The sequence below is a fragment of the Polypterus senegalus genome, chromosome 6 (genome assembly GCF_016835505.1).
Source record: "Polypterus senegalus isolate Bchr_013 chromosome 6, ASM1683550v1, whole genome shotgun sequence".
In the NCBI taxonomy this organism is placed as follows: Eukaryota; Metazoa; Chordata; class Cladistia; order Polypteriformes; family Polypteridae; genus Polypterus; species Polypterus senegalus.
Window position 1 is genome coordinate 190,825,927 of NC_053159.1, and position 19,070 is coordinate 190,844,996.

At 39.3% G+C, this 19,070-nt stretch overlaps 1 protein-coding gene across 3 annotated transcripts in view; it reads left to right on the forward strand.

The window, feature by feature from the left end:
* The window catches only part of sestd1 (SEC14 and spectrin domains 1), a 167,498-nt gene that overhangs the window by 54,060 nt on the left and 94,368 nt on the right, over nucleotides 1–19,070 (forward strand). For all 3 annotated transcript variants that reach the window (XM_039757762.1, XM_039757765.1, XM_039757763.1), the window contains exons 2-4: nucleotides 10,680–10,746; nucleotides 14,117–14,201; nucleotides 15,384–15,492. In XM_039757762.1, coding sequence (XP_039613696.1) covers nucleotides 14,147–14,201; nucleotides 15,384–15,492 — 164 coding nt within the window. In that variant the 5' untranslated portion in view covers nucleotides 10,680–10,746; nucleotides 14,117–14,146. The remainder of the gene's footprint in view (nucleotides 1–10,679; nucleotides 10,747–14,116; nucleotides 14,202–15,383; nucleotides 15,493–19,070) is intronic.

A 19,070-nucleotide genomic window follows, 5' to 3' on the forward strand; every position in this document is an offset into this window, starting at 1 on the left:
ACCATCTTGTTTAATTTCTGTTCAGTGATGACCCTTTCTTTGCAGTAATTTTAATGTAATCTAACAAACATTTTACCCTGAGTGGCACACATTAACAAATAACAGTCAGTCAGTCATTCTCTAACCTGCTATATCCTAACACAGAGCCAATCCCAGCCAGCACAGGGTGCAAGGCAGGAACGAATCCTCGCCCACCACAGGGCACACACACACTCACCCACCAAGCACAAACACGGGACAATTTGGGATCGCCAATGCACCTAACCTGCATGTCTTTGGACTGTGAGAGGAAACCCACACAGACACGGGGAGAACACGCAAACTCCATGCAGGGAGGACCCGGGGAGTGAACCCTGGGGCCTCATGTATAAACGGTGCGTACGCACAGAAATGTTACGTAAGAACTTTTCCACGTTCAAATCGCGATGTATAAAACCTACACTTGGCGTAAAGCCACGCACTTTTCCACGGTACCTCATACCTTGTCGTACGCAAGTTCTCCGCTCGGTTTTGTAGACTGGCGGCACCCAGCATCAAAGCAGTGCTACTGTTCCTGTGTGGTTACTCTTTATTTTCCTGACACGGCTTTATAAATACACTGAAACTAACCGCATATTGTTTATTAGTGTAATGCATCTGATTGTAATTAACTTGTAACAATATAATGGTCCAGGGAATAGCCATAGTATTCCAAATACCAGAACTGCTTTAGCGTTGTTACTCTAACTGCACCACCTTCTTCTTTCAGCTGCTCCTGTTAGGAGTTGCCACAGCGGATCATCTTTTTCCATATTACTCTCACTGCACCACTCGGAGTATTTATATCACTGTATCTTCAAACTGTACGTTTTGAAGAATCGGCGCTCTAAGCTTACAGATGGCTTAACATCTATTACAGAGCTGATTGTGTGGGGATCGGTTACTTGGAGAAAGAAAAGCAAGGATTGCAGGGGCAGCCATGCCAATATATATTGAATATAAAACAGAGAAAATAACGACACAGCTAGAAACGCAGCGGCAAATTTTGACAAAAGTTAAAAGCTTGTGTCATGAGCACGAGGCGGCTATGCTGTGTCCGCATGGATGTGGCCATCCACCGTGCATAAGATATCATATTGACATTGGACTTTCTCTATTGGACAGAGCCACCCAGAGTACTGCTGCAATAAATAATTTAATCGAAGGTCGCACACAATCAATGACATGCTTTAACTATCATCATGAAAATAATATCACTTATACATCTCAGTATTTTAGTTATTCAGAGAGCTGTAATATCACGAATGTAATGGACTCTGTGTCCTGTCAGAGGAAGAGAGCCGATTTAAGAAGCACGTAGTGATTCACACACACAGAGCACATAGAAGATCACATACAAAACAAAGCATTTAACGTGTTATACTTTAATTACGATGTGATTTGAGAAACTGGTTAATTAAACGATTTTAAGATGAAGTTTATGATGTTCTACTTTAATGACAAAATAAACTACGTGATTAAATGTCGAGATTGAAGTTGACATTTCGTGCTTTTTCCCCACTGTGTGCCTTTTTTTTCTCTGTACCCTAATAAGCTTTCATATGACACTCAGACGGTGGGCTACAACTCGCCTTTTCACGGTGACTTTGATATGTGACATCTTTCTTATTTCCGGCACTGTGCGATTTTGTGAATGTGAGCTTTCAAGTTTCTGAAACACGCTATGTCACTCGATCATCTTCCTTTTGTTGATTATACCACGGTTTAATTAAACTAATTGTATGTTTTTCATTTGCCTCCACTTGGTATTCGCTGAAATTCTTATATGTTCCCCCGTGCTTTTCCCATTGTCTTTTCACAGAAGGCTGCGCTTAAGGGCGATTTATATTGATTTGCATATTCAAAGAGGCGTAATTCGCCTAATTTTTGGTCTTGCTTCGGACTTTCTGTAGCATTGCTGTGTCTTCTGTGTAACATGAAGGCCTCACTAGTGTATGTTAAAGCGTATGCATGGTCTCTTTTGATTTGTGTCGATGTGTTAGTATCTTAAAGGTAACACATTTGTGTATGGACTTGAATGTGTCAATGCAAACAGGAGGGGAGGACAGCAGGAAGGAGCTGTGTCAGATGGGATCAAGTGACAGAGACAAAGAAGTTTTTGTTGATTCAAGAGAGGTGAACACCTGAAGTTGAGGCTACTCGAGTATCAGAACGTTCACACGCATTTTGATTTTTAAAAGGAGCATTGGTGTTGATTACATTAATCGGTGGCACATTTATTATTTGTTTAAAAAAAAAAAACAGGTTTTATTCTTAAACGTTTATACAAATAATTATACCGGTATCCAGTGAAAGCGTCAGAATTTTCAGTTACACTGTCATATGTATTTTAGGCCACATCACTCACTCCTGCTTGAGGGACCTTCAAAATTTGGTTATTTTAGAGAATTGGATTGAGCAGCTTGCTGGACTGAATGGACCATCCTTGTCAAAGGTGTTCTGATGCTCTAATTAAATTATTGTAAGCTAGCTGTGTTTATAAGATGGTTTAAAACCCGAGTAATCGATGGCAACCTAAGCTTAAACCATTTGCAGTGCACCATCTTTTAGGATGTGTATTGTGTTCGGGTGGGGTTTGAATTCTGTTTTGTTAGGTTTTGTCTCTTCGATCCTGCATTTTTTTATTTTTATTTTTTATTTTTTTATAAAAACTTCCTGTTTTTTTTCATTTTCTTGTTTTTTCTTTTTCTAGTTTGACTATGAAGATTTTTGTTGTAAAAGTTTGACTTGATTGTACGGAATGCTGTTTTCTTCAAATAAAAAAATGCATTTTGTAATGCTCTGGCTTTGTCCCGCCATCCAGAAACGTGCAGGTTAGGTGGATTGGTGTGGATATGTGTGTGTGTTCGCCCTGAGATGGACTGGCGGCCTGTCCAGTGTTCTGCCTTGTGCTCCAGCCCCCCTCTCAACTTTGGTCAATCGTTGATCGTTTATTTCCTCGCAGTGCTTGAAGCTTTGCGTTTGCGAATCGGCAGTGGGGTGTCCGAGCTTCACGGGGGACACATTTACAAGATCATTGAGATACAGAAAAGTGAATTGCTCAACTGAAATTTACAGTTTATTTAAAGAGTTGAAGTTCAGTTCAGTTTGTTCACCCGCAGTACTGTATGTGGCTCAAGTTGTGGTTCTTCAGTTGTGATATTACTTTTGTAGGGGGTTTCAAACAAAAATCAAACATTTTTTAGGGGTGCGAGGCATAGAAAAGGTTGGGATATAATTGCTAGCACATAATTGCATTTTGTTTGCTTAATAATCTTCTAATGACCAGAATTCTTGCCATTTCTAAGGGGGGGTTTGTGGTTTGTTCTGTGCCTGTAGTTTGACACGTATGCCTTTTTCTTGAGTTTCTTCAGTTTGTCTTTAATATTCCATTGACCGGGATGTTAATTGATGACTCTGTAAATTGGCCTTTTGGTATTAGCTAACACAGCGATTTATAACCGTGTCTTGCAATAAACTGGAGTCCCCTGAAATGAGTACATTTGTTAGCAAATGGGTGGATGGATGGATTTGAAATAGTTTAGCTGTCATCTAGCCTGATGTCCCATCATGCATTTCCTGGCCACAGGTTTACTGTTACATGGTCACACTGAGTGAGAGCAGATGTTCAGATTACTTTGCTTTCATGTTTGTGGATTAAAGGCCGACACGTTTATATTTGCAAGTCATCATTTTTATTATTGTGTTTTGAGCACACCTGTTAAATAATGAGCTGCACAGAATCATTGTACCATAAAGTCGACATAGTTTAGGATATTTATATTTTTATTATTAATGTAATGGATGAATCATAGATGTTTGGAGAATTTCCAAAAGACAATGACAAGTAAAAATCAAGTCTGTGTTTTTCATTGCAATGTCGATCACCTTATTTAATGTGCAATATAATGTGCAGCTTTCCATTTTTAAAAACATTCCTGTCTACTCAGGATGCCTCTTCACGGCATCTCTTTCTCTCTCAAATTAATTTTCCATAGCCTGTCTGTAATCGGAGCTGTTAGGCTCTTACTGACTTCTTTGTGAAATGGAGTTACGGATCGCATGTGGAGCACTGCAGAGCTCTCAATATTGTGTGGATTGCAAGGACTCGGATATCTGAATCTGATGCACTGCCAGCACGCTTTTGGAAGTTTGCTTCCGATTTCACAGGTGAGCCATGCTGAAAATACAGTGTGTCACAGACACCCTGAGCTGTGTTGCCAAGTAGAACAGAGTTTATTTCAATTTAGAGTTGGGAAATTTCTCTAGATCTAGACATTACTCCATAGACACAGGTCTACAGACTAAAAATCGTTAAAATGACGAGTCAAGTGAGTACTCCTGGGACCCTTTGAAATCTCAGAAGCAAGAGTGCAGTAAGAGACCTAAATTTGACTTGCCCTGAGAGTATCATTTCAGAATAAATATGCAGACACCAGGGCCTTCCATGGCCTAATTGCTAACCAATAGATCTTGGTCAGAATTTTAAAAATGAAAGGAGGACCAAAAAATAAAGGCTCCTGAAATCCTGTGGCACCTTGTACTTAAGGCAGCCTTGTGAGAACGTAAGAAATTTGACAAAGGCCTGTCGCTCTGACGTCACATGTGATGAAGACCATGGAGCGGCTGCTGCTTCACCACCTGAGGCCACAGGTCCGCCTCGCCCTCGACCCTCTGCAGTACGCATACCAGGAGAAGGTGGGAGCAGAGGATGCCATCATCTATATGTTACACCGATCCCTCTCCTACTTGGACAGAGGCAGTGGTGCTGTAAGAATTATGTTTCTGGACTTCTCTAGCACCTTCAACACCATCCAACCTCTGCTCCTTAGGGACAAGCTGGCAGAGATGGCAGTAGATTCACACCTGGTGTCATAGATCATGGACTATCTTACAGATAGACCTCAGTATGTGCGTCTCGGGAACTGCAGGTCTCACATTGTGGTCAGCAGCACAGGAGCGCCGCAGGGGACTGGACTTTCTCTGGTCCTGTTCAGCCAACATACATCAGACTTCCAATACGACTCTGAGTCCTGCCACATGCAAAAGTTCACTGACGACACTGCTATGGTGGGCTGCATCAGGAGTGGGCAGGAGGAGGAATATAGGAACCTAATCAAGGACTTTGTTAAATGGTGCGACTCAAACCACCTACACCTGAACACCAGCTAAACCAAGGAGCTGGTGGTGGATTTTAGGAGGCTCAGGCCCCTCATGGACCCCGTGATCATCAGAGGTGACTGTGCAGAGGGTGCAGACCTATAAATACCTGAGAGTGCAGCTGAATGATAAATTGGGCTGGACTGCCAATACTGATGATCTATGTAAGAAAGGACAGAGCCGACTATACTTCATTAGAAGGCTGGCGTCCTTCAACATCTGTAATAAGATGCTGAAGATGTTCTACCATACGGTTGTGGCGAGCGCCCTCTTCTACGCGCTGGTGTGCTGGGGAGGCAGCATAAAGAAGAAGAAGGACGCCTCACGCCTGAACAAACCTAGTTAATGCTTTGCTCCCTCTTTCCAGGGTTCCTCTGCCTATGCAGGTGATGACAGCTAAACAGAACTAAATTGAATTGAAGTTCATTGAATTTCTGTAGTTCTACCCCCACCCCTCACACACGCCATGACATCACTTGCACCCTCCTGGCCATCCCATCATAAACACGTTAATGTGCAGAGGAGCTCCACTTTTGCCAATGAGGGTTTTACTGCCTGCCTCAGGCTTGCTTTACCCTGTCCTATGTAATCTTTGCCCCAGCCATCCTTACAATAAATATCTGACATTAATTATTGTTTAGATATGTATGTTCTAAATCATGCAGGTTTCTTTAGTTCATGTTTTCATGCCTTCAAACTCATTTGCTGAGAATCTGTAATGTTTTAACGTTTTTTACTCTCAGGCCTTTTTTTTGTTATTTTTTGGTGATTTATATCTCCTTCTAGTGGGATGGAGGGCAGTTCATCATGTCGCATTGAGTAGTTTTTTTGTGTTTTGTTTCCCCTCCAGTGTCGTGTTATTTTGGTCACTCAGGCTTCTCCAGTACTCTGTCTGCATAATGCAGCAGGGCTCCTTTAGAGAAGCGGAGTTCTTGCCAGTGTCTCACACTAAATTACAACCTTATCCATTTTGTTAAAGAGGCCATTGTGTATTGTAATTCTTAAGGTTTTTGTGTGATTTTTGTATTGTACATTTTTGTTTAATTCAATAGGCAAAGCAAATGCTTGGTACCCGTAAGAGGACGTGCATATAAAAACGCACATTTAGAAACAGTTTTGTGTTTGTGGTGGTATAAATTATGTCTGCTGAATGCCACAGCACACCTCTCTTTTGGTTCTGACTTTTAAAGTCTCCTTTAAAAAGGAGTACATAAGCTAGCGATGTTTTCAGCCGCACTTCTGTGCTTCTGTGTTGCCTTCAATCTTATCCTGTTTGTAAATAAATGCAGGGGGTGATCCATCACTGAGACTACAAGTACACATCATTCATATTGACAGAAGTCCGATCCGTACGGGTGTTGAGAGGAAATGTCCCTCTAATGTCCTTTTTGGATGGTGTGATGTTTTAAGGTTTAACTCTAAGAGATCCTGGGACACCCTAGCTGTTTTTCAACCTGCTAAAATTGAATTATTGACCCTTTATTTAGTTTGTGATTACTTATAGTCTATGGAGCTAGGTGGCAAAAAAAGGACATTATCAATTTTTCCCATATCAAATGGGTAATAATCTCCTGTTTTAAAATGACATTTTTTTATTTAACAATAACCTTTTGACTTGTTTAGTTGTCATATACTTGCCTTCGAAAGTTAGTTTATAAAATCAGTAGCAGGAACCATGAAGAAGCTAAAGCAATGGTCTCTCCGTTAAAGAGTCAATCATCTTACAATATTTAATGCTCTTTCCGTTATTCACCAGTGATGTTTTACGTGACACGCCCAGTCACTTGTATCTTTCTCAATGCATTTCATTCTCATAGAACATCCTAATACTATGTTTGAGAATAGGGTTGCGTGAGGATTACCCGACTCTGGAGTAATGGCGACTATCGAGTAGGTATGTCTTGTTGTGCTCGGACTGTATCTCCTGTAGGACGGTGGTATGTAGTGCTACAGGCCACTGCCACATCCTTCTCTGAGTTTCCACAAATATAAATCATGTGATATAAAAGTACAATTCAATTAGCCACTCGTTGGAGCTCCTGAATTACAGTGCTCCATAGGTCTGTGGTTAGGCCCTTCTCAGTTTTACAGTCCAGATCCCTAATCCTGATTTTGCATCAGTTGTTTAAAATTTGGTGTTATTTACTGTTAATATTGCACAATGGTACCCTTGTTAGTTTTCCTACCTGTTGGCTGTCTGGTTCCTGGAAGGAGTTCTCATGTTCTCTCCTGTGTTTGCAAAAATCTGACAAACACAGAATATCTGTTAAAATACTTCATTTAAAAGTTCCAGGGGTCTCATTTATAAACGTTGCGTGGATTTTGAGTGTGAAAATATGCGGACGGCAAAAAAAATAACATTTTTGTACACACATTTCTATGCATTTTACCCTTTATATATCACAGTCACTTTGTAAATGTACGTTCGTGAGCAAACCTTGATGCAAATGAACCTCCTACACATGCAGTCATGATACTACAGACGTTTGTTGGCAGGTAGAGCAGCCTTTCTCCTAATATGCATTCAAGAGCATCTGTCTGAGATCTGCAACTGAGTGTGCAAGATCACGCGTGCCATCATAATATCATTCCTCTGTGTTCTTGGGGGCCATGACTGCTGTACGGAGCCAGCGTCTGATTGGGTGGCTGGTATTACCTGGCACATGTAATGACACAACTGCTGATACGAGTAGTAAAGAACATGCAAAAAAACGTAGGTCTGGCAAAGCTAGTTTTTCTCTTCATAAATGAATCACAGGTTGACCAGGCCACGGAAATGTGTGGTTTGTCAGCCTTATCTTGGTATCACATATGGATTGTGTGTTAATGGAATGTCACTGATTACAGTTTACAAAGCAGCTTCATTCTTGCTAGATGCCCTTCTTGTAATATGAATCATTTGCAGAATCAGGATCCAGCTGCAAATTACCTTTTTATGTTGGCAAAAGTGTGTTATTTCTTATGTATATAAACCCACACCATGCGAAAACTGGATGTATTGTCTCACTGGTCGCGGAGTGGCTTCTATCACAGCAGGCACGGCAGAGTGAAGCTTGGCTGAGATATTCCTTATCTATGGGCCAGTTCCCTGAAAAGTGACAACAGGTAGTCAGTATAAACTGATGAAAAACCAAAAGTGTTCTTCAGTGCAAATACGCAACATTGGCCCTCTTAAAAGGAAAGTGAAATATACTCTGGACACCATATTCATCACTTTTGAGGTTTACTATTTTTGTCGGGTTGTTACACATTATAGTAACGGCTCTGTGATTTGAATTGTTTTAATTCCGAGTTGTTATAATTATAGTATCAGACCCCCGTGACCCTGTAGTTAGGATATAGCGGGTTGAATAATGGATGGATATAATTATAGTATTGTAGTAATGTATGCGATTTGTTTTTTAGCTGGTTGGACTGCATTTCATTACTTCATCAAGGGTGTCCTCATTTCCCAGTTTGTCTGAAATGCTGCATTTGGATTGGTCAGAGTTGTCTTTGAGTATACGCACATTCTGCTTTTACGCTTCCCTTTACAAATCCAGATGTTTACGTGGGAAGTTGTGTAAATACATTTCGAGCCTCTTCCTGTGTGCACCCAGCCTTTATAAACGAGACTCCTGGTAAAAAGTACAGTTTTTGAGTGCTACTGGGAATGAATTTTCTTACTACTTATAGATCCATGTGGCACTGATAGTATTCTGTGTGAGTTATCAATTTGTTAGCATTGATTAAACATTATTTATGTTTGTACATTATAGTGATCATCATATACAGGTATATTTTTTTAAACCCAATCTGAAAATCGCCTAGTCTTTATAACTTGGGAGAAAATTCTTCTGTCAAAAATAAAAGGCAAGCCATGATTTACCTGTTATTGCTAATTCATTTTAATAAATACTAGGGGGCTTTGCCCCTCCTTGCTTTGCTCGCCAACCACCGTGCCTGCACTATGCCCCAGCCTCTTTGCGGTTCTGCCACTCACGTATGGGGATGCGGTTGTACAATTTAAACTAATTTTTATTTTCATGGGAATTGTTACATACTGTATACATAATAGAACTATTTTACATTACAGCGAGTAATTAACCATATTAAAAAAGAGTAAAATGTAATAATTTGAAAGTAAATTATGGTTCATGCTTCCTTAGAGCTATTCGTTGATAAAACGATATGGTTCTGTTTGGCTTTGAAATTAACACTCATATACTTTTTAAACTTACACTTTTCCTGTAAAACTTCAATAAAACAATTTTTTGAATGAACCTTTCATCAATATCGCATTGAATTTTGATTCTGCGTTTGGACTTTCATTGTGACAACGCAATGTATAACTGCCCATGATTGAATTTCGTTTCTTTCTCTCTATTAAATAAAATGACTTTTTGGAATGTTTGGTTCTGAGATTTGTTTATTGTCTTTGCAAAGGCTGTTCTAATGGGAAACTCAATGTTTTAATATGAATGGCATATCAAGATCTCTTTTGGTGTCTAATGTTATCCCTGAAGATGTACTACATTACCTTTCTTGGATACATCCTTCTTTCTACAGTAATTCATGCGGTGGAAGACCAGATGGTGTTAACGGTTGTAGTTATTCTTCGTGATATTGTAAGTCGATGTTTTCATCTTCCGCACCATCACCACCAACTGTTTCAGTGTAGTCTATTGATGCACATTTAACCAATTTGCCGTGTAACCGATCAACATTTTTGGCGTTAATTTGTTTGACTTCATCGTTTCTCGGTGCTAGGATTGCCCGTTTACTCATTTCTTCTGTTGATAACCCTTCATGATGAAATTCTTCAATAAGATATGGACATAATACGTCTTTAATTGGGAACTTAAAGTGAGGAAAACGTAAAAATTTATAAGAGCTGAGAGAGCAGAAAATGTGTCTATCGAAAGCATTCACACGAATGAGAGGTGAAAGGACCATGTGCGTGGCTGAATATGGAGGACTTGAAAACCTCTCATGGCCAAGGTCTCATCTCATGGGACTTGAAAAAATCTAAAAAGTCTAGTCGTTTTATTGTAATAGAGAGACATGAATGTTAATAAGTGGCAGTTTTTCAGCCACTTAAAAGTTTTATACACTGTGTCTTACTAGGAATGTATTATTTACACAGGCTTTTACAAATCTTATATCCTTCTTTTAAGTAAGGGTGCTTGTATGTGTAGTTTGTTTTCTCTTGTGTTGATGAAATAAGTTTTGTTGAGTAGGTGGATTGGCGATTCTAAATTGGCCCTAGTGTGTGCTTGGTGTGTGGGTGTGTTTGTGTGTGTCCAGCGGTGGGTTGGCACCCTGCCTGGGATTGGTTCCTGCCTTGTGCCCTGTGTTGGCTGGGATTGGCTCCAGCAGACCCCTGTGACCCTGTATTTGGATTCAGCGGGTTAGAAAATGGATGGATGGATGGATGAGTGGTGTCACTGCAACCCTAGCTGGAAGTGTCCCATATGCTTTTGTTTAACTATTAACTTTTCTTTCTTTCTCTGTTTTTTAAGAAAATGAAGCCAGAAGAAGATGTCTGAATTTTTTTACTAGCCGAATGAACTGGTTAAGCTGCTGAAGGTTAGTCTAAAACTAAATGGCTACTCCTAGTGACTACCGTTGGACAGCACAGACTGCATGCTTACATCGCAGCAAGTTTCTTATCTTTCTTTCTTTCTTGTAATTTCTGTTAATCAGACTTTGTGTTTTCTTGCTGTCATCTGTTTTGTTTTGCTCAGGCTTTGCTCTGAGTGATGAGTCAATGGACTGTGGTCACCCTGTGTGTGGGCTTAAAGGAATCCCCCTTACCCCCCTTTCCTTAAAATGTTGTCCCTCTGCCTCTCCACCCCTTCTGACTTTTATACATGTATTTTATGTACAGTGTGTATTGCAGTACAAAATCATGACGCACTTAATAGGAATGTTAACTCTTAATCATAAACAGATTTGTTTTTCTAATGCAATTATATACTTCATAACCCTTTGTATTAATTACTAAAAATCAGGCACACAATATCCTTTATTCTCTAAGTGTAAGAATTACCGGTAAATGCCATTTTTTTTTCTTTTTTAAGCTGTCACCACAAATTTCTTCCATTGACTAAGGTGCAGGGTTTTAACTTTATGTCTTGTAAACAGTGACCTTTTTTTGTTTTGTGACACTTCTGTTAGAAAGTAAAGTCCTCCCAATTCTAGGACTGAAGCAGCCTTTCTTATATTCCTTATACTCTGTTTCTTTTCTTTTATCCAATATTTACTCGTTTTCTGGTCATGATGCGGAGAAAATGTGTAACATGGTATTGTTCGATCTTTGTTTCATGAATAGGTCTGTGTTCTCAGAGTGATGTGTATTCGCTGTGGCACTTATGCAAAGAAGGTCAGTTTGAATCGCATCACCAAGCATTCCTCCTCTTCTTGGTTTTAGAGCCTCCCACATAACTAACTCCTAGTAAAATCTGGTGTGAACTTTTTCAACAGTGGCCTTCATTTTTCCACTGTCCCATGACACTCCATTTTTCTTGTGTGTGCTGTCATCTGTGTGCTGTGCTGCTGCGTCCCGTCATCTTAGCCTTTCAGCACTTTGATTTCTTTTTAGTTCGTACCTTCATGGCCTTCCAGATGAGTGCTTATTTCCCTCAGATGCTCTGTTTTGGGTTATGTTCTATCACATATTTGTACAGCTCTGATATTATGTTTTTTTTATTTATGTAATTGACTTTATTGTACTTTGAGAGGGGTATTTTGAATGCATAATAAATTTTTGTTTATTTTAAATAATTTTAATAACCAGCCTCAAAACGAGCGTAAAACGTGTTGAGTTTGTTAGCAAATGCAAATGCAGAGTCTGCACTTACCGTCGCGTGAGATTTTTCTTTGTAGTCCATGATGGTACACAGTCTGTGCCACATGCGCCGTGTGTCGCCCTGTTGAAATTGCAGCTCTGCTCATTCCTGATACCGGTGTTTGGTGTCTTTCACCCACTGCTGAGTTTTGTTTAAAGTTTCCACTAATTTCCAAATTTAGATATGTATGTATTATATGTGTAGCTCCTCGACTGTCTACACACTTGAGCTTATCTCAGCCTATCGTTCTTAGATTTTGCTGCATCTGATCAAAATTTACCCTACCAATCACCTCCATCCCCTCAATTCCCTCCTGATTATTACAAAATACTAAATCTAGACAGGCATCACCCCGTGTTGGTGCTTTAACATGCTGTGTTAAAAAACAGTCACTGATAACTTCTTAAAAAAAAAACTCCAGCTCTTATGTTCTGCCATTTGCAAGGTTAGCCCAATTAATATTCGGATAGTTAAAGTTCCCCATGATTATAATTTCCCCCTGCAAACTTGACTTTTTAATATTACTAAAAAGATGTGTGTTGAAATTACTGTCTGCATTTGGTGGTCTATAACACACCCCTAAAAGAAGGCCTTTTTCCCCTAATGCTTTCCAGGCAAAGCCACATGTCCTCCCTAAGATGGGGCTCATCATCTAACTGAAGAGGCCCTGCGTTTAAATTCTGTTTGACATAAATAGCAATCTCACCTCCTTTTCTGTTTTGTCTGTCCTTCTTAAAAATGTGTTTCCTTCTATGTTATACTCATCCCCATCTTTGTTGTTTAGCCAGGTTTACATTATTGCTGTAATATCATAATTATGTTCTGCTACATACAGTTCCAGCTCTATTTTTGATATTTGTAGCATTTAAGGCAAGCTAATTGTAATGTGTTGCTCCTTTTACATTGAAACGTTGGGTTATAAGTTACATTCCTATGCATTTTTATTTTTACACTATTGTTTGTTCCTCCATGTATAGCTCTAAACCTCTGCTGTCCTTCACTCCCTGCCCCCTCATTCCCCCATGACCCAGCAGCACTAAGCATTGCGCCACCAGGCAAGTGAATGCTAAATCCATATGCTAAATGCTTTCTGTGGTTTAATTTTATTAGTCTGAGAGCCAGTGGTGTTTAATGGCTGCTGATTCAGACAGACAGACAGACAGACAGAACAAACTTTATTTGTCCTCAGTGAGAAAATTTGGCTTTTCACAGAAGCTCTTTAAATAAAGAAACACATAGATAGATAAAAATATATACTTCCATGCAATGGTTGAAATACACACCAGAATGACTAAAAAGCAAGAAAATTGGAAAGAAAGATCATTTTTGACTTGGCTGTCCCAGTTCCAGTCAGGCACTATATAGGTGTATTGCTGTTGGTATTCAGGAGCTCCAGTCGTGTTTCTTTGCCTACTTCTGCTAAATGATTCATTGGCTGAAAAGTCGTCAGTGTTGATATGTCACAGAGTGGATGTGCAGCTTTGTTTTCATTCTGTCCTTGGCTGCTACCTCCAGGTCCAGAGTGTGTCCCATAACTAAGCCTGCCCGTTAATTAGTTTGTTGATTCGGTGGGCCTCTCTTAAAGTGAAGTTTCCATCCTTGCACCCCACACTGGCCATCAAGGAGTTATAGAAGATGTGAAGGCTGTCACTTCCAATATTAAAGGAACACAGTGTAAGGATGAAGAGCCTGTTCTGACCTTTCTTCTATAGTTCTTCTGTGTTATGAGACCAGTCCATCCTGTTACTGGTGTCGACCCCAAGTTCTTATAGGTGTGCACCACTTCTATATCCCTGAATAGTGACCGGACATAGAGGCTCTTTATTGTTGTGAAAGTCAATAACCAGTTCCTTGGTTTTGCTAATATTAAGATGCAGACAGTTCTCATCGAAACAAGAAACAAAGAGTTTAAACATTTAACATTTCAATATTTAAAGACATTGTTTAGCCTAGGAGCCATTAAGCATTTTTCTTCATATTGGTTTAACGTGCTGTTCATTTTCTAGAATGCTTACTGTCTGATTTTTATTTTTCTATTAAATAGTAGTGAATTACAAGTTTTGCTTGCATCTTGGCACTCATACTAGATTGGGTTCTTTATTTCACAGATTATCTAATTTAAGGTAAATCTTTGAACAATGGAGGCTACAGCGATACTACCAGTACTGAAGAAAAGGCTTGCCTTTTTATCAGGTAAGGACTTGGAGAGTGTCGTGACATTACTTCAAAGCAGCCAAGCTGAAAAGAGATTATGTGACACCTGGAAAGAGCAGTGAAAGCTGTTATGGTTTCAGTCCTTTGAGCAACGCTTCATGAATCAAGAAACAGGATCAGGCCTTGTCCTTGAATCCTTAATAGAATGCAACTCCTTTATCTCTAGTCACAAATTACTTGTAAACTTGTTTTTGTACAATGTGTTGTGAAGTTGAAATGGATCTTTATGAAACGAGCAGATATTTGTCTTTTGGCTGCAAACAAATCCTGATCAGTCTTGTTGAGCTATCGCCTATTTCTGGCTAAGTTTACATTACCTTTTTTGTTCGTTCTGGCTCAATAATAATGAACGAATGTATAAATAATTAAATATATTCTAGACCAAATGTATTCATGTTATGCATGCAACTTTCACAGTAGACAAGTAGAAAATAAATCCTCCAGGGATCATTATATGTTATATAGACACGTGTTACAGTATTAAGCAAAGAATCTGATAATTCTAAATAGTGAAGCCAAGTCATTTGCTTCTTGTGTAGAATTTGTATTTGAAAACTTCTTGTGGGTTCATATGTAACCTCCTGTTTTACTTTGACTGTGCCTCTATCCCATACCATTTTGTAATCTCTTAATTTCTCATTTATTTTTTGTTGAGGGACTGCTGTGTTGTATTTGATGTAATCAATAACCCCTAATTTATTTCAGGGCCACTGCACAAGACAGTAAGTGCCAAAATGCAGAGCCAGGATATTAACAGTAGTTGTGAAAACCAAAGTGAAGCACAACATGAAGGAAAATCCATTTGTGACCGTGTTAGCTAATATTAATAATATTCCATTAAGATTTACTTTCCTACATATACCCATCAACTCCGTTTTCTCCAGGGCTAATGCAGTGCGTAGTTAGTCATGAAATTAAAATCTCTGTTCCAGTCATGTACAGTACAATGGATGAACACTTTCAGAATGCTCATTTCTAGGCCTCTAAGCAGAGGTTATGAGAAGAACATTTTGTATTGGAACGTCCTTTAAAATGCCTATTCCCTTTTGTGGTACTTTAAGTGAGGTGCAGATTAGTTCATTTTCATGCAGATATAGATTTTTATATGTCTAGTTTTAGAAATTTTTGCCATGAAATTGATTTTTTTTTTGTTGTACATAGGAGGAAAAGACCGAAGAAGTGGTCTGATTCTTACAATTCCACTTTGCTCAGACCAAACAAACATGGATGAGCTGAGTGTAACGCTTGATTATTTGCTAAGTATACCAAGGTAAGCAGGTGAATTTTCAGATTTGTCATTTTATTGGAGGGTTTAATGTAATAATTATTCATGCGTAATACTCAAGCCGTATGTCAGCACTTGAGTCTCAAGTCATTGTTGTCGTTTTCCTCTTCATCTTTTCCTAATTCTGTGTGGGATTGATGTGCTTCATCAACCTTCTCCATCATCAACAGCTTGGTCCTGCAACTCCACCCCAGTCAAACTACCCCCTTGGTTTTCAGGTTTTACCCCTTTTTCCTGTATTGTAAGTTGGGTTACATTAGTGAGAGCACCACTGATTTATTTTTTAACTAGGGGGCTTTGCTCACCAACCCCCCAACCTGCGTTACTCGCCAGTCACTTCACGACTCTGCCGCTTGTGTATGTGGATTTCTCTTTCACCAAACAACAAATCTTTTAATTCTCGCAGATAGTCCTCCTCATTGGGAAGAAACACTACTTTTTTCTGATGGCAACACAAATTAGACGATCTACAAGTCTCTGACTTCAAAGTTTAAATCCGATAAATAACTAGATACTTCTGTCATATCATCTATGTCTGTATATTCGATCTCTTTTCGCTGTTCCGAGTAATAATTTCCGTTTGTTAATGCAAATGCCATCTTTACTATCATTTTTTTGAGACTTTGAGAATTTTAGAACTCTCATAATCTCTAACCTGTTCTGCATGTGTATCACGCCAATGTTTTTGAACCTCTTTACAACATTCTATTTTGTCTTCTACTCTTTGTCTTTTATTTCCGACCTCACTTGGAGCTGAGAGTGAAGGAACGGTGTCTGACAATAGCATTCAGACGAATGAGAAGTGATTGGACCGTGGTCGTGGTTGTAAATGTTTGAGAGGAAGCCGGTCAAAATCTCTTGGCAAAAAGTCTTATCTCGCGGGACCTGAAATGATCTCTCGCGAGTGTTGAAATTATCTCCGAGAATGTCTCGTCCCAGGATTTCCTTTTATAATAGAGAGATACTTATTTAGTTTTATTTGCATAATCTTACAAAATGCAGTATTCAGGAACTAAAGCTTGTTTCACTATTAATCTTTTTAGGAATAGTAACTGTCAGTGTCAGTTTGGTTGAGGCAATCCTTCAATACACTAATCTTTGCATTTTTTTTTTTTTTACAAAATTGGCATTTATGCTGTTCATGTGCCACTCCCAATTAAAGTAGAGGCTTGCTGCTAGTGCTGCTCATTTATCCTGTCCAAAGCTGGAGTTAGATAAATGGGTGTAGAATGACAATGTTAATGGAAATATTTATTAAGGGAAAGATTCAGCAACACATGGCAAGAACATGAGTTTTACTGAGCAGTCGGCATGGGTTCAGAAGAAGGGAAGTCGTGTTTTCCAAAATGCTAGAATTCTATGAGGAAGAAACAAAAGGTTGAGATCAGAGTAGCACATATATTTATCTTGAATTTCAGAAAGCATTTGATAAGGTGCCACATGAGAGGGTGGGCATTAAGCTAAAAGAAGTGGCAGTTCAGGATGTGGTGTTTAGATGGGTACAAAATTAGCCACAGGGGGCAGAGGATGATGGTGCGAGGAACCTTATCAGAATTGGCTGATGTTAAGAGTGGGGGTCAATGCTGAGGCCGCTGCCATTTTTATATATATATAGATATAGATATAGATATATATATATATAGATATAGATATGTAGATATATATATAGTAAATGATTCGGATTGGTATACAAGTAACAAACTGGTTAAGTCTGCAGATGATACCAAGCCAGGTGGATTGGCATATAATCTTGAATCCTTTGAATCATTACAGGGGTACTTGGACAGCATACAGACTTGGTCAGATTTGTGGCAAATAAAATGGAATGTAAGTAAATGTAAAGTATTATATGTAGGAAGTAAGAAAATGTTAGGTTTGAATACACAATGAGAGAACAGAAAAATCAAGAGTAAACGTTATGAGAAAGATTTAGGAGTTGTAGAGGACTTGACACTGCCAGACAGTGTTCAGAACCCATTAAGAAGGCTAGCAGAATGTAAGGTTATGCTGAAGCTTTATAACACACTGGCGAGGCCTCATCTAGAGTACTATGTGCCATTTTGGTCTCCAGGCTACAAATAGGACATAACGGCACAAGAAAAAGTCCAGAGAAGAGTGACTAGGCTGATTCCAGGACTGCAGGGGATGAGTTATGAGGAAACAATTTAAGAGCTGAGCCTTTTCAGTTTAAGCAAAAGAAGAATAACAGGAGACATGATTGAAGTGTTTCAAATTCTGAAAGGAATTAGAACAGTGGATTAAGACCCTTATTTTTAAAATGAGTTCACGGTGACACCGTTGAAAAGCGTAAATTTCACACAAATAGGAAGTTTTTCTTTACACAGAGAACCACAGGCACGTGGAATAAGTGACCAAATAGAGTGGTGGACAGTAGGACTTTTGGGACTTTAAAAGTTAGACTTAATGTGGATAGGACTGGTGAGCTTTGTTGGGCTGAATGGACTATATTTGTCTAGATTCTTCTAATGTGGTATTTCACAATCACATAGATGTTCATTTTGGCACTTGATTTTGACACAGTTTTGCAGCCAGTAAATATGGACTCCACTGTGCATCATACAAGTTGGTGAACTTAGATGGAGACATCCAGGGATTTCTCAGATGTCTAAAGAAGTAGTGGTGGTTTTGGTGAGCAATCTTGACTGGTAGCCACCGGTAGGGCTAAAATGCAAATTGAATCATGATACGATTCTTGCTTCCTAAAGTCGTGACCGTCTGCTTGGTTTTACTGACATAAAGTGCGAGTTTATTGTCCTGGAACCACTGTATTAGAAGACAGACTTCTTCTTTGTATACCGACTAATTGGTTGTGTTGGAGTTAGAGTTAGGGTAGGGGAAGTGTGACAAGAAACGTGACTGGGTCATCTTGATATGCAACTCAGCATGTCTTTTTAGTGGCTTAGAAATACTGTAGAAATGCCATGCAGTAGAATCATTGGGGTTAGCAGCCAGCCAAGGAAGGTGCGATTGTGGAGCATGGAAGAGAAGTTGCAGACATATAGTGTACTTATCTACTCTTCTAAAATCCATTGGGCCTGGGTTTGTGATCACCAGCTAGTGTCCCTAAGGATCCTGGCATGATTTGCTTCACAGTGTTAGGGAAAGTGAGGCAGATAGTGTTGCCTCTGACCCCAAGTGGGTAGTGTGAGATAGAGCCAGCTGCATGAATGTGCAGCCAGAGGGAAAAACAGATAAGTGCATGTGTGGCGACGTGAAAGGAATGGTGAAATATTGGGGTGGCAGTATCAACTATTGATGTGGCCCATCCCCTGCCGAGCTGTTAAAGTACTTATTCATATTTCTACTTTTGTACATCTGTTTCCAATAATGAAGTGTCTTAAACAAAATACAGTTCTGGAATATCTTGATTTTAATTAACTGAAGTAATACTGTAATTGGAATACTGGCATATCCATATAGTTTAGCCTTATTAGTTACAATAATGCACTTGGCCTAGTCTTTTGTCGTGGAATCATGCCACAACCCTTTCCAGTCCAGGCATTTTTGCACTGTGGTAGCTACCAGTGGCCAGCAGAGAACCT